Source organism: Culex pipiens, chromosome 3, assembly GCF_016801865.2.
Source record: "Culex pipiens pallens isolate TS chromosome 3, TS_CPP_V2, whole genome shotgun sequence".
Lineage (NCBI taxonomy): Eukaryota > Metazoa > Arthropoda > Insecta > Diptera > Culicidae > Culex > Culex pipiens.
Genome location: NC_068939.1, coordinates 1,194,189 through 1,208,554, shown reverse-complemented (window position 1 = coordinate 1,208,554; position 14,366 = coordinate 1,194,189). Strand labels below are relative to the sequence as shown.

At 35.2% G+C, this 14,366-nt stretch overlaps 2 protein-coding genes across 2 annotated transcripts in view; both read left to right on the top strand.

Annotated features, from left to right (window-relative positions):
• LOC120428400 (elongation of very long chain fatty acids protein 7-like) overlaps window positions 1-14,366 on the top strand; it is a 318,557-nt gene that overhangs the window by 207,764 nt on the left and 96,427 nt on the right. The gene's annotated exons all lie outside the window — the stretch shown is intronic.
• LOC120428399 (uncharacterized) lies at window positions 410-5,647 on the top strand. The gene is made up of 4 exons (XM_052711182.1): window positions 410-432; window positions 495-938; window positions 3,632-3,952; window positions 4,016-5,647. Exons 1-4 carry the CDS (start codon window positions 410-412, stop codon window positions 4,848-4,850), a joined length of 1,623 nt encoding a protein of 540 aa, XP_052567142.1. The 3' UTR covers window positions 4,851-5,647.

The following is a 14,366-nucleotide window of genomic DNA, read 5'->3' as shown; positions in this document are numbered from 1 at the left end:
CTGGGCCGAGTATCGTACACTCTTTGAACGGTGGTAGCTGGTCGTTGAATTTCGGGTTTGCTGCGAGCAAATATGAGTGCAAGTTCTACGGATTATGATTAATCCGCTTAGAACAACCAACAGATGGTGCGTTCTATAAATCTTTGATGTCTATATAAAGAAAGATCATTCATCGACAGCTTTTAGTCTTTTTTGTGAACGAAACAAAGCAAGTCAATGAGTGCAATTTTGGTAATAATGTTGATTTGTGCGGTTTATGCGGACTTCCCACCTGTTGTGCTGAATATCGATAGAAATTTAGTTCTTTCTTCGGTGTACGATGCCATTCGAGCAAATAGTGTAAATGCTGTATCAAATGTAGATCCAATCGATGCAAGAAATAAGAGAAACATAAATTATTACGGTTACGATGATTACAAAAACGACGAGTGAGTATGAATTGGGAATTTAAGTGTGTTAAATAAGTAACTTTTTTTTCTAAGTTTCGTCCCCAGTTATGGTGAAGTTGCAACTCCAGCCAAACAACAGTGCAAATCGGAAATTCCTGCCGTCCAAAGTATATCCATATCCGATCACACGTGGTCCAGTGTTGGTTCAGTGGCTCAGTTCATCAAGTACTTGCTCACAATTTTGGCCGTTATTGGGCTGCCAATTCTGCTACTTCAACTAATTCTGGTCCCACTGAAGGTGCTGATGGGCCTTAAATCGATGGCATTTGCCAACACACTTTTGCTGGGGACATTCCTGTGGAAATATATGAACAAATCGAACCGGGATGAAAACGGGGAAGATACTGATGGTCAGGATAATGGAACCAACGGGATGAACAACGAAGTGGAAAATCGTTTTTACTATCCATTCAAAACGGAAGATTTGGAGCATATGGATGAAGGCGAAATTAAGACGATTTTAAAATTTATAAAAATGAAAAATAAAAAGTGGTGATTAGGAATATGCATTTTAATATCATTGATGACAAATAGTTTGTAAATCAGAATCCATGATAGCCGGAATTTGTTATTTTTGAGCATTCATATCTTGCAATAAGTTTTAAAATGTAATGTTTGACTATGGAAATTAATCTTTAGTTGGTATCATAAGTTTGAAAATTGCTTTAAATTTGAATGCTTACGAAACGGTGACGTTGCTTATGTTAATGACGTACCCGAGCAGACGGAAATAACTTGGGAAGGTCAGTTTTTGATATTGTGAGAAGATATGTTATTGGGATGATCGGATTAGTTGTTAAAAAAACAAAAATCAATAACAAAGATTGGTTCGAAGAATAACTTAAACTGTTATTGTGTTGTTATTGCAATAACAAACCAATAACACAGAAGGAATCATGAAGGAATAACAAGATTTGTTATTTTGTGCGGAGATGTGGAGCAGCATAATAACAAAAATTGTTATTGAACTTGTATGTCTCCATAACAAAAAAAGTTATTGTTTTGGTTTATTTGCCATTTGCAAATAAACCTGCAGTTGCCATAACTCTTCTGTACTACTAGTCAGGGCTGCAGAGTCGGGTTCCTTCAAGCGACTTTGAATTCATACTTTGAAGACAACTCCGACTCTGGATGCAGGATATGACGTCAACGCCGACTTCAGCTTTCCAAAAATACCCGACTTCACAGATTCCGACACCAAGTGAAAGTTGCTGAAAATTAGCTGAATCCGATGCCGTCTCCGAGGTCTCACTCCAGCTCGAACTTCAACGTCAGCTCCGACTTCCTCGCTCTGTGAAAATAATAACAGTTTTGTTATTCACATTTCAAAAATTCTCAATAAATAAATCAATTCCCTTAGAGAATATAACAAACTGAAAAAAAAACAGCTTTCAAAAGTTAATTTTATCAGATTAATTTAAGCTTAAGGACCCCATTTCATGGTCAAATAAATAACCATGATTAAATTGGTCAAAATTATTCCATAGTTCTAGCCAACTTTCAAAATTTCAACTTTTTAGAATAATTTTAACTTAAGGACCCCATTTCATGGCCAAAATAATGACCCCGACAAAAATGGTCAAAATTATCCCATAGTAAAAAAAATAAAAAAATATCTAGATTAAATTTTCAAAAGGTCCTATCTGCATAGGAAACCCATGAGGGATAGGTTGTTTTGAAAATTTAATCTAGATATCAAATAATTAAAAAAAATCAACTTTCAAAATTTCAACTTTTTAGAATAATTTTAGCTTAAGGACCCCATTTCATGGCTAAAAAAATGACCCCGACGAAAATGGTCAAAATTATCCCATAGTTCCAGCCAATATTAGTTCTAGCCAATATTAGCAAAGTCCCTTAGGGGGTATATCAAATAATTAAAAAAAAATCAGCTTTCAAAATTTCAACTTTTTAGAATAATTTTAGCTTAAGGACCCCATTTCATGGCCAAAACAATGACCCAGACGAAAATGGTCAAAATTATCCCATAGTTCTAGCCATTTTTAGCAAAGTCCTTTAGGGGGTATATTAAATAATTAAAAAAATCAACTTTCAAATTTTCAACTTTTTAGAATAATTTTAGCTTAAGGATCCCATTTCATGGCCAAAATAATGACCCCGACGAAATTAGACTAAATTATACCAAAGATCTAAACATATTTAACAAAAGAAAAAATAATAACAGGTTGTGTTATGGACACTTAAAAACTTTTCCATTTGTGCGATTTATGGTAATTTTATTTCTAAGTCAGAATACCAAACGAATAACAAATCTTGTTATTATGAGAGTTTTTGAAATGTATAACATTTCCTCTTATGAGCGTGTTACTAAACATTTTCAGTCTAATATCACTTCAATACCAAATCTTATTATTTTATCAGAACATGTTATTATTTTTTCTTCTTGATGTTGAATTTCAGGATAAAATAATAACACTTTTTGTTATTTTAACAGGATTTGTTATTGAAATATTATTAATTTTGTTATTACCGTCTGCCCGGGTAAATCCGTCCTCAACATTCCAACACATACTCAATCAGATACGTGCCCTTACGAACTAGTAGCACAGTTAGCACAGAACAACATACCTACACATGAAATCAACACAATCATCAAATTTATCCGCCTCGTTAGGTAAAGGGCTGGGCTCACCCAAACATCTCACGCTTCAATTTTCTTCGATTCCAAACGGCCCACCCGTCGGAAGGAACTAAGTCACTAGTTTAGACCATAATAAGCATGAAACGTACATGATTATGCAAACCACCTGTTTGCCAGACGAAAATCATTTGAACAAATTCTGGGCTTTTACCACCTGTTATTTGCACGTGTGGATAATTGAGCTTTTGAATGGTTATCAAATCATACAGTCTAGAATTTTTCAATCATTCAATTATATTGTCTTAATCAGAGATCCACATCTCACCAAAAACGAATGCAAAAAGATTCGTTTATGTTTTCATGTTTTCCTTCGTTCGTCTCGATTTAACCCACCGGAGGTCGCGTACGTGTACTTTGTACACAGTTTGTAAGGGCACTTGTAAGAAAGGCGAAAACACGCGACTTCCCGAAGGTTAACGCCGGCTCGGATCAATCATTGCCACCAGCAAACCTATCCAATTCAAACCAATTCGTATATAAGCAAACGAGCAGCAGAAATCAAATTTTAGTTTCAGCCAAGATTTCAACCAGAAGAGACGAAAATGTTAGTCAAAGTGCGCCGAAGAACCGCCAATTTTTACGTGCTTTTGGTGATTTTTGTGTCGGCAGTAACTGCGAGGATTTATTCAGTGCCACCTCGTGAGCAAGTGAAGAACGTGTTTAGTTCAAATTACCTCCAACGGAGACAATCATTCGATTATAATGATTTTGATAACAGCATTGAGGATGGTTTTGTGTCGGATGCCCTGCATGAAGTGTACCCAGAATACATTCCGGGACGTGTGACGAAGCCTCCATCAAAATTAAGAAAGGCAAATTTTGGTGATTATAACAAAGATTAGTGAGTATCATAAAAGGAAGATTAAGGAAAAAAACTGTGAATTAATCGGTTATGTTATTCTAGTCGCTTCACCACCCGTTTGCCGTACCGTGCACCAGTGAAACCCTTAGAACCTGTAAAGCCCATGCCCGCTTCGTTCCCGATGCAACCGGTCCAGCAGTGCATTCCGCCCGTCGACCGGCGTGTAGCACACATCAACGGTCTGGAACACAAACTGTCCTACTACGGGATGGCCATCGTTGGAATGATCAAAACAATTATGATTTTCCTGCTACCAGCGCTGATGATCCAGTTTATATTAATCCCCCTAAAAGTGCTAATTGGGATGAAGATGATCGCACTTGGCAAGGCCGTCGCACTTGGCACCCTGGCGGCAAATTACTTCTCCAAACCGAAGCACCAAATGGGAGGACTCAACAGTGTTGCCGGTATTCCAGCATGGGTGATTCCGCTGATATTCTTATTGGTCAATAGTGGCTCAGGAAGTTCTAGTGCTAGTAATTCCAACACCAATACAAACACTAATACTAATACGAATACAAATACAAACATGAATATGAACATGAACACAAACACTAACACCAATAACAATACAAACAATAACAACAACAATAATAATAATAATAACGGAAATAATGGCAACAATGGAAATAACGGCAACAACGGAAATAACGGCAACAACGGCAATGGAGGAAATAACGGAGGGGGTAACGGAAATGGCAACGGAAACGGTAACGGAGGAAGAGTTGGCAAATACAATCGAACCCTTACGGACACGTTTTCAATCGGTGCGGAAGACTTTAGAGGCATGAGTGAAAGTGATATCCGAATTGTGATGCAGTTCCTTGAGAAAAGATATAATAGGGAGCCCGGAATTAGTTGCAAAGTTTGGGGTTGAAAAGTGTCACGCAACGCGCGTGGGAGCTTAAGTTAGTGAACTGTGATAAATTTTAAAATGAGGAGATCGACCAACATGTCCGGCGTGCATTACGCTGTTGCCACCAGTTATTTTTCGTAACGTCTGTAATTTTTAAAAATTAGCATCCATACAATTTTGGTAGCAGTGCATACAAAAATGCCTTACAATTTTTCAAAGAAAATAATGTGACATTTTTTCAACCACTCACACCCTCATTTAGGTAAGACTAATAAAATATTCTAAAAATATGTCCAGAACTTTCATGTGAACGATGTGGTTAGGAATGAGGAAAGCATTGACCACATAGGTGGATTAAATTAGTTTTTTGAGCTGTACTTTTAACTCGCTGGTTCTCGGGCATAACTCAAGCTGGAGCGATGTAGTTAATGTCTTGAGTTATGGGCGAGAACAAGTGAGTTACAGTTCCAAATAATTTGGAGGGCGTTTGTGTAAGTATAACATGAGATGGATATTTCAGAGTTATAAAAACAGTTATTTGCAAAGTATAATACGCCTCCTGTAAAATTAAGGAATCAGATGAAATTTTTTTTAAGCTATATAATATTTATTTGATATTTACAAAATCATAACGTAGTGCGTACTGATTTGTTAATTTATTCAAAAAAAATAATGCTAATTTATTTTAGACAAATAGGTTTAATTTATGAAGAGAAGGCTGACGCAACACATCTAAAAAATGTGTGATTACTAGATATTTGCATTACATTTAGGTTAATCATTGGAATTTGATTGTGCAATATGAGCTATTGATAGGGAAGGAAAAACAAATAATAAAATAGTTTAAAATTGTCATATAAACAATAACTTCATCAAAACATTAAACATTCATTTTATTTCTTGCTTCACAAAACAAATTTAATATCACAGAAAAAGGAAGATATAAGATCTAAACTGTTTTAAAATGGATTGCGGTTTGGTGTTAAAAGAGAATTTGCACAATTTTTTGGACCTATTTCATTTTTTTTATTTAACACGAAAATTGGTTCAACTCGCAAACATCAAATCAAAATTTAATAAATGTACATTTCATCTAAAAATTCAATATTATTAAGATGTTTTGCAAATTTCACAACTTATGACATGCTCGAGAAAACTTATGAACATGTACACAAATTAGTCCACATATTTTGATAATACTCTTATTTTCAGTTAAAACTATCGATTTGTTAACACAAATCTCGAAAAAAAAGCAGGTTTTCAGATTTTTTTTAAAAGGTCCTATAAGCTATTGTGTTTCATATGTTTACAGGACCTATTCAAAAAAAACTCTAGATTTCATACAATAAAAAAAACTGTTTTACAACTTTTTTTTTCAGCACGTTCTAAAACTAGATGAGACCAAAGGAATAGTTGTAAACAATAAGAATTAATAGAATTAATTATTTATTTTCGATTATTTTACGCCTGATGATGTTGCAAAGTCTTATAATTAAATGAGTAATTTTTTATAACTTATGTTTTTTTTTGAAAATTTCGAAAATAGTTGTTTGGAGACTTAACGATCCAATGATGCCGAGAGGCTATTTTGATGATAGGAAGGACCACACATAGTTTTTGCCATTTATAAAAAAAATAAAAGCTTAAATTCAAGGTACAGTCCAGACTCGGTTATCCCAAGCATCGATTATCCGATGTTCGGTTATGGTTTGTATTGGACTTCGGATAATCGAATCAGGAACAAAATAACAATTCTTTCGTTTAATTGACTTTTTAACTTTTAACATCTAATTCGAGTTCTGCGTCCCAATTTTAGTCAACATTGAATAGTTGAATGTCTATTAAATTTCTAAATACATTTTTTCAATAGCTGCATTTTAGTTAAATCGATGATAAACAAAGTGTAACGCTTATACTTGGAATAGCGTTTCAAATGTTTTAAATATCATTTAAGTCAATATAAAAAACTATTGATCGCATAACCTGTAAGGTTTATTTCGGACCCGATTACTTGTAAGTACACAATTTTTAGATTTATCAGGTACTTTCAATTTAGTGGTGATTACTGCTGGGTTTAACTATTATTGGCGCCTCGACTAAATCAAGGTAAGGTGTGCCGAAAAAAAGAATAACTATAATTGAACAAATTAAGAAATCAACCCGCATTTTCGCTTGTTTTTTAGCACTTTTCCCTATTCCCATTCTCTCAATAGTGCACACACGGCTCGTTTTTCTATCCCACGCTGATTGTTTGTTTTTCACCAGTGTCCATTTCCGAATACTGACTCATCAGCTAGCTATAAAAGCAATCGCTCATCGAAGAAATGCTTCCAGTTCTTTGGGGCAGGTTCCGGTGAAAATGTTGCTCCTAGTGTTGGCGGTTCTTACGGTCGGTTCGATGTCGGTTTCGGCCAGGACCTATTACATCCCATCGAGTCAAAAGACAGTGGTTTCGAAGAAAAGTGGATATTTTCAGCGAAGGGAAGGTGAAGTTTTTGACGAAATTGGGAACAGTATCGAAGATGATGAGTTTGAATATATTGGCATGGAGGAATATCCCAGAATTTTGAAAAAGTTTCCAAATTCCTACAACGGCTTTAGGAATTACTACATCAATGATCCGTGAGTCACGAAAAACGAAAAATGTGTGATATAGTTGTTTGACGAGGATTTCCCTTTCAGCAGCTACAAAGAAGTAAAGTTCCGTACGCCTGAACCAGTGAAACACGTGGAAAGGTGTAAACCGGAAGTGAGGAGCCTTCCTCCGATCGTGATAAGTGATCGTGCCCTGTCTTACCTGGGATCGTCCATCGTCCGATTGCTGAAGACTCTGATCATTGTTCTGTTGGCAGTTGGGGTTCCTGCCTTGCTGTTTCAGTTCGTGGTGATCCCTTTGAAGTTGTTGGCAGGGTTGAAAATGCTTGCAATGACCCACATCATAACACTGCTTGCCCTGGCAGCGAATTACATGTTCAAGCATAAAGGATGGGGAGGCCACCATGCTGGAGGATGGCCAGGAAGCGGAGGTTGGTGGGGTCCTTATGGTCCACTCGTTGCCCTTGGTGGGTATGGACTCGGGGGATTGGCGGCAATCTCGACGCCGGTAGTTTCGTCAAACGTGAATCAACCCATCTCGCAGCCTGTAACTCAGCTTATATCGAACCCAATTAACCAGTATCAAAACGTGGACAATTACAATGGAGGTGGAAACTGTGGTTGTTGCGGATTTCCGGTGTGGGCCATTCCATGGTTGATAAGTCTGATGAACAATAGTAATTCGAACTCAAATACTAACGTGAATACCAATACGAACACAAACAACAATACAAATACAAACAATAACTGTTCTAACAATGGAAACGGTAACAATGGGAACAATGGAAATGGAAACAATGGGAACAATGGAAATGGAAACAATGGGAACAATGGAAATGGGAATAATGGGAATGGGAATGGAAACAATGGGAATAATGGGAAAGGGAACAGTGCTAAAAGGAACAAAAGTAAAAGTGAAAAAGGACTAAGGATTGGTAAAGATAAGCGTACATTAAGAGAGATATACTCTCTTGAGCCTGAAGATTTCAAAAACATGAGTGAAAATGAGATTCGTATAGTCATGCAATTTCTTAAAAAGAAAGTAAAACGACTCAATTTGTTTGGTGAATAAGGAAGAAGACCATCTGGTGAATAAAATAAAAGATCAACTTCCACTTTAAAACTATCCTCCTGCTGACCAATTGCCTATTCAACTATTAACCCTTGACGAACTAAACAAAAGTGAGCTAAAAATAAGATAAAATTGAATGAAAGTGAACAAAAATCATATTTTTTCACCACACATCTAATCTCTAACATCGCTCAAAAAAATTGTGCCTTTTCACCTGTGTCCATCAAACAAACAAAAAGCAACAAGAAAGCCTGGTCTATAAAACCATACCGATGCCACTGAAACGCCTTTAGTCCTTTGTTGAACGTACCGTCGAAAATGTGGCTTTTGGTGCTGGTAGTAATTAAGCTTGGAACATTTGCTTCAGCTAGGAAACTTGACAGGTTGGGAAACTACCAAAGGAGACAGTACGAAGTGGTTGATTCTGTTGGTTTGGACGAGTACTCCAAAAGTGTTAAAATGCTTCCGAAGAATGAGAATATTTTAAAAGATTATTACAAAAATGATAAGTGAGTTTAATGTTGAAAAAAGTACAAACGCAGGAGGTCTGATGAAAATTTGTGTTCTTCAGCAGCTATCGTGAAGTTTCGTTTCGTGCATCGGAACCGGTGAAGCTTGTTCAGCGGATTAAACCATCCAACAGTGATCGTGCCCTTTTGAACGTGGGTTCGTCAATCGTTCGACTGCTGGAGACTTTGGTGATTATTCAGTTAGTAGCAGGTATTCCTGCCTTGCTGCTGCAGTTGTTAGTTGGGTTGAAGATACTTCTAGGTTTAAAAATAATCACCATTACTCATATTGTGATGATGCTTGCCCTAGTGGGACACTACATTAAAAACAAAACATGGGGAAGTTCCCCTGGTGGAGGATTAGGTTCTTACGGTCCACTGCTTGCCCTGGGAGGGTACGGACTAGGCGGATTGGCGGCAATTTCAACGCCGATAGTCACGTCCAACGTGAACCAACCCTTTACGCAGCCAATAACTCAGGTTATTTCAAGTCCTGTTAATCAGTATCAAAGTGTGAATAACAACAATGGTGGAAATACAAACACAGCCACGAATTCAAATAGTAACACAAGTAGCACTAATAACAGTAACACTAACAGTGCTACGAATAATAACAATAATTCAAGCAATAATTCAAACAATAACTCGAGTAATAATTCGAACAATAATGCAAATACTAATTCGGGCAATAATTCAAATACTAATACAAATACAAATACTAATACGAATACTGATACGAATAATAACAGCAATAATAATAACAATAATGGAAATAACAATGGAAACAATGGAAATGGAAATGGCAATGGATGAAAAAAATATATATATACTAAATGAAAATACCTTTTATATATTTTTTCGGTCGTTTGTCGGCCATGTTTGTTTTAGAAAAAAAAACATCAAAATCTTAATTCAGAATGCATCAATCAAAAAATGGTTTTCTATATGTTGTTTGTAGAAACATTTTACATATCGTGATTTATTTTTCAGTTCAATGTATCAAAATATCATTTACAGTTATTGCTTCAAGAGAGAATGACACCAACTTTAACTCGCAAATACATGTTTTAGATGAAAAAATCAGTTCCTCATTAACATGTACCTAAGACTAAATAAGTTCTACAACACAATCACAAAGAGACTGATCAAGGCAAATTTAAGAATTCCTTAGTTGATCTTCACTATAGATGAATTAGCTAAAAAAGTTACTCCAGTCTCTCTGTGATGATGGTTATAACCACTGTACAGCTTCTATATGGTTTTATTTTAAATTTACGTAATGTTAAACTTAATATTAATCTGTTATAGACTAGTCTTTTTTGCGAAATAAGCATTGTGACTTAATCAAGTTGATAAATAACTGATTGTGATTAGATACCTAATGTAAATAAGTAAGAACATATATAAATAACAAATACAGAAAAATGAGCTCAAAATCAGTGTATACATTATTAATATTTTACTCTGTTTTTACTCAAACCCTCTAACACGAAGAAAATGTAATGTCTAAAACATTCACGATTGTCCCAAGCATTTTATTCTATTCTGATAATTGTTTAAGAACCTTGATTTTGAGATTCAATTAGGGAAAATATGAGTTATTTACCTAATATGACATATAGTAGTATAGTTATATAACATAAAATAATTATAGTATTATCTGTAACAAAAACATACAAATATAGAATATTTTTAATCCACCCAAACATTTTTCAATTATTAAGAAATGACTCACTTCTAAAAAAAAGTCATCAGCCTTGAGCATTCCCGTTCACGCTAAATCGTCCCAAGTAGAAAACATCGCAAGTATCCTCCCAAATGTTTGGTGTAGCTACAGAACCCTTCTCAACCCACATTTGCCACGCATGGTTAAGAATGATCTCATCAATTGGCTTCCCATTATCAGCGATTTGAGCTCGCTAAATCTAGCACCTGTCGGCGCGAGCACATGTTAGCGAATATAATCGTGTTGGATTCTCTCTCTTTCTCTGTGTCGGGTTGGCGCTAAATTTTTAATGGGATGATTGATTATGAATTTTCTTCGCGCACTTTTTTTGCCTCCACACATCGTTAGCTGTAATCATCTTCAAATAAAGAAATGCCAAAAGAAATTTGGAAACGAGCCGGATAGCATGCTTTAATGTGTTGGATCATTATGATTTTTTGATGTTCTCGACTGGTTTTGATTATTTAAATTAGTAAATGTGAAAGATTGTTGTGATTTGTACATTTCATTTGAAAAAAAAAACTGTTTTTTTAGCAAATTGGTTAACAAATAATACCTTGAACTTGAAACGGTAAAAACAGAAATGCTTTCTCAAAACATTTGCTTTGATTTAAAAACAAATAAAAATGAATTGCTAGGTATATCAACAAATTAGCACTAATTCATCAGATTCCAGCTAGTGTGTCAATCAATGTATTAAAAAAACGGAGAAAAATCAGATAAAAGAGCATCCATCAACCCGATCAATCTGATATAGCCGCTTCACCAAATTTGGCATAGGTGATAAAAGACCACCCAGCTCGTGGAGGACGGTTGAAAGCGATAGTGACTTTGGAAAAAAAGGAAAATTTTGGGACCATTTTTTTAAGCATTTCATTTGCAGGTAATTTTTTTTTTGTTTACTTCGCTATGTGTTTTAACGTAGTTTTCTTTTTTAAGTTATTTACTGAAAAATACAATCATTTTGTAAATTGAACCTTAGTCATCCTAAGTCTCACCCAAACAACCCACCATTTTCTAATGTCGATATCTCTGGTCCGATTTTAATGTTAACAAAGGAAACATTCGTGAAATTTTCCGATCTTTCCGAAAACAATATTTTCAATTTTTTAAATCAAGACTAACATTTCAAAAGTCATTCAAAATTTTATATGGCAAAATGAAGTTGAACAATTTTTGCGACCAATATTTGATGTCCCCTAAAACATATCAAAAACTGAAAAAAATAGTTTTTTTTTTGCAAATCAAGTTTAAGAGGCAGTTTTTGTAAATATTGCTCGGTTTGTTCTAGAGGTCGTATCGAGGTGCTCCGTTCTGGATGAAACTTTCAGCGTTTGTTTGTCTATACATGAGATGAACTCATGCCAAATATGAGTCCTCTACGACAAAGGGAAGTGGGGTAAAACGGGCTTTGAAGTTTGAGGTCCGAAAAACCTAAAAAATCTTAAAATTGCTCGCATTTCCGTAAAACTTTATCAACTCCGACTCACTTAGATGCATTCGGAAGGTCTTTTGAAGCCCTTCAAAACGTGCCATAGACATCCAGGATTGGTATGACTTTTTCTCATAGCTTTTGCAAAATACTGTTAAAATGGATTTTTTTAAAAACCTTAATATCTTTTTGCTACAGCCTCCAACACCCATACTCCTATAGGTCAAAAGTTGGGGAATTTCATGGACTATACTGCCGTTCTACGCATAATTGTCCCATGTCAGTTTTGGACGATTTTGACTTTATGACATTTTTAAGTTTAGTTTGATGTGTACTTTAAGAAAAACACATAAAATCTGGTACTTTGTTCGGAAACTCATTAAAAACAACACCAAGTCTGTTTGTCCCATCGTTAAAATTCTACGCATAATTGTCCCACCACGTATTTTCTTACACGGAATCATTGGTTTTACTTAGCATTATGTCTTGTTTACCAGTTGTATAGCAAGATAATCACAAATAAGGGTGATAAACTGCTAACTGGGGCGATTAGGGACATATAGGGTGAATAGGAACCCACGGGACAATTATGCGTAGAAACACAGAAATCGGTCGAAAAATTTCAATCGCGTTTTTCTCAGTTGCACTTTTTTTGAACATGGGACAATTATGCGTAGAACGGCAGTATAAGCCTACGGTATTAACTTTTTGGTTTTTCTCAGAGTTTTACGATTTTTCTATAACAAACTTTTTACAACGTTAGTTTTTGCCCTGTAGGCTTCCATAGCGGCACTTTTTGGTTTCAATTTTGTCATATTCGGAATCCTCGGAAAATTTCACGTAAGTGACAAAAAGTGAATGTCAAAATTACCAAAATTTTCGTTACCGTGTATCATTTTTTCAGTGTAGTCCTTATCCATACCTACAACTTTGCCGAAGACACCATTTTTATCGAAATATCCGAGATCCGCCCTCCGAAAAGTGCATAAATTACACTTAAATGCTAATAACTTTTGATAGGGTTATCAGATCCTCGATGTTTTGGGCTCGTTGGAAAGGTCTTTTAAATACCGTTCTAAAAATGTATGACATAACGGGATTTCTTACAAAAACCACCCTCTTTACAATTTTTCGGACTTTCTTCAAAATGGTTTTTTAGCATAACTTTTAAAGTACTTTCCTAAGCTTCATAATTTCCAATAGAGAACCCAAGACAAATCGAATGAGACCAAAACGGGCCAAATTGGTTCATCCAGTGCTGAGATAATTGAGTGAGAATATTTCGGTGCACACATCCACATCCAAGCACACACATAGACTTTTGTTCAGTTTTTGATTCTGAGTCGATTTGTATACGTGAAGGTGGGTCTAGGAGCTCGTATTAAGAAGTTCATTTTTCGAGTGATTTTATATCCTTTCCTCAGTTAGGCGAGGAAGGCAAAAATCGAATGACCGAAATCTCAGAGAACTGCTCACTTTTAGAAATTTTGATTTTTGGGTTATATATGACCTAAAGATGATGATGGCAAAATGTTTGCTTTTATGTTTTAAATATAAATTTGAGTTCTGCGAGGCCGTTTTAGTCAAATTTGAAAAGTATGGCCAAACAAAACGCATTTGGTTAAAAAATTAAACTTTTGCAAAATTTTCAGATCTTTCCAACAGATTTTTTTTTTGGAAAAAAATATGATTTGGTGTAAACTATGAAATTGTAAAACATCATTTTGAAATTTTAAATTTGAATTTGTTATTTCACTTAGTAAATTTACTACAAAATTTATTTTTATTTGTATATATGAAAAAAAATGCAAAATACAGCTAAAATTTCACCTAAAACAAGACCATAAATGGCTAATCAGGATTTTTTTCCAGGGATTTTTAAGGATTTCTATTAAATTTGTAATTTCTGCGATCAAAAACACCGTTCCAACTTTTATTTGCACGTGTAAAAAAGACAGTTGAGTTGCTTCAGAATTCCAACCCAAGTAGAACAAAGTTAGATCGTTGCGCCTGGTGAGTATGCAAAATCATACCAAATTTACAAGGAAAGCAGAGTTTGCGTTTTGCCTACACACCAAGCGTAATTGAATTCATTTAGGCTGATCCTGAGACACCCTCGCCAAGACACACACCCTGTTTGTACGTTTAAGCTTCTGAGCTGTACTTCTTCTTTGTTCGGTTTTCATATTTTACACACATTTTT

Coding starts and splice junctions, on each gene's coding strand:
- LOC120428399 (XM_052711182.1), top strand. CDS start 410: ATGATTACAAAAACGACGAGTGA. Junction 433..494: donor ATTACAAAAACGACGAGTGA/GTATGAATTGGG, acceptor TTTCGTCCCCAG/TTATGGTGAAGTTGCAACTC. Junction 3,953..4,015: donor GGTGATTATAACAAAGATTA/GTGAGTATCATA, acceptor ATGTTATTCTAG/TCGCTTCACCACCCGTTTGC.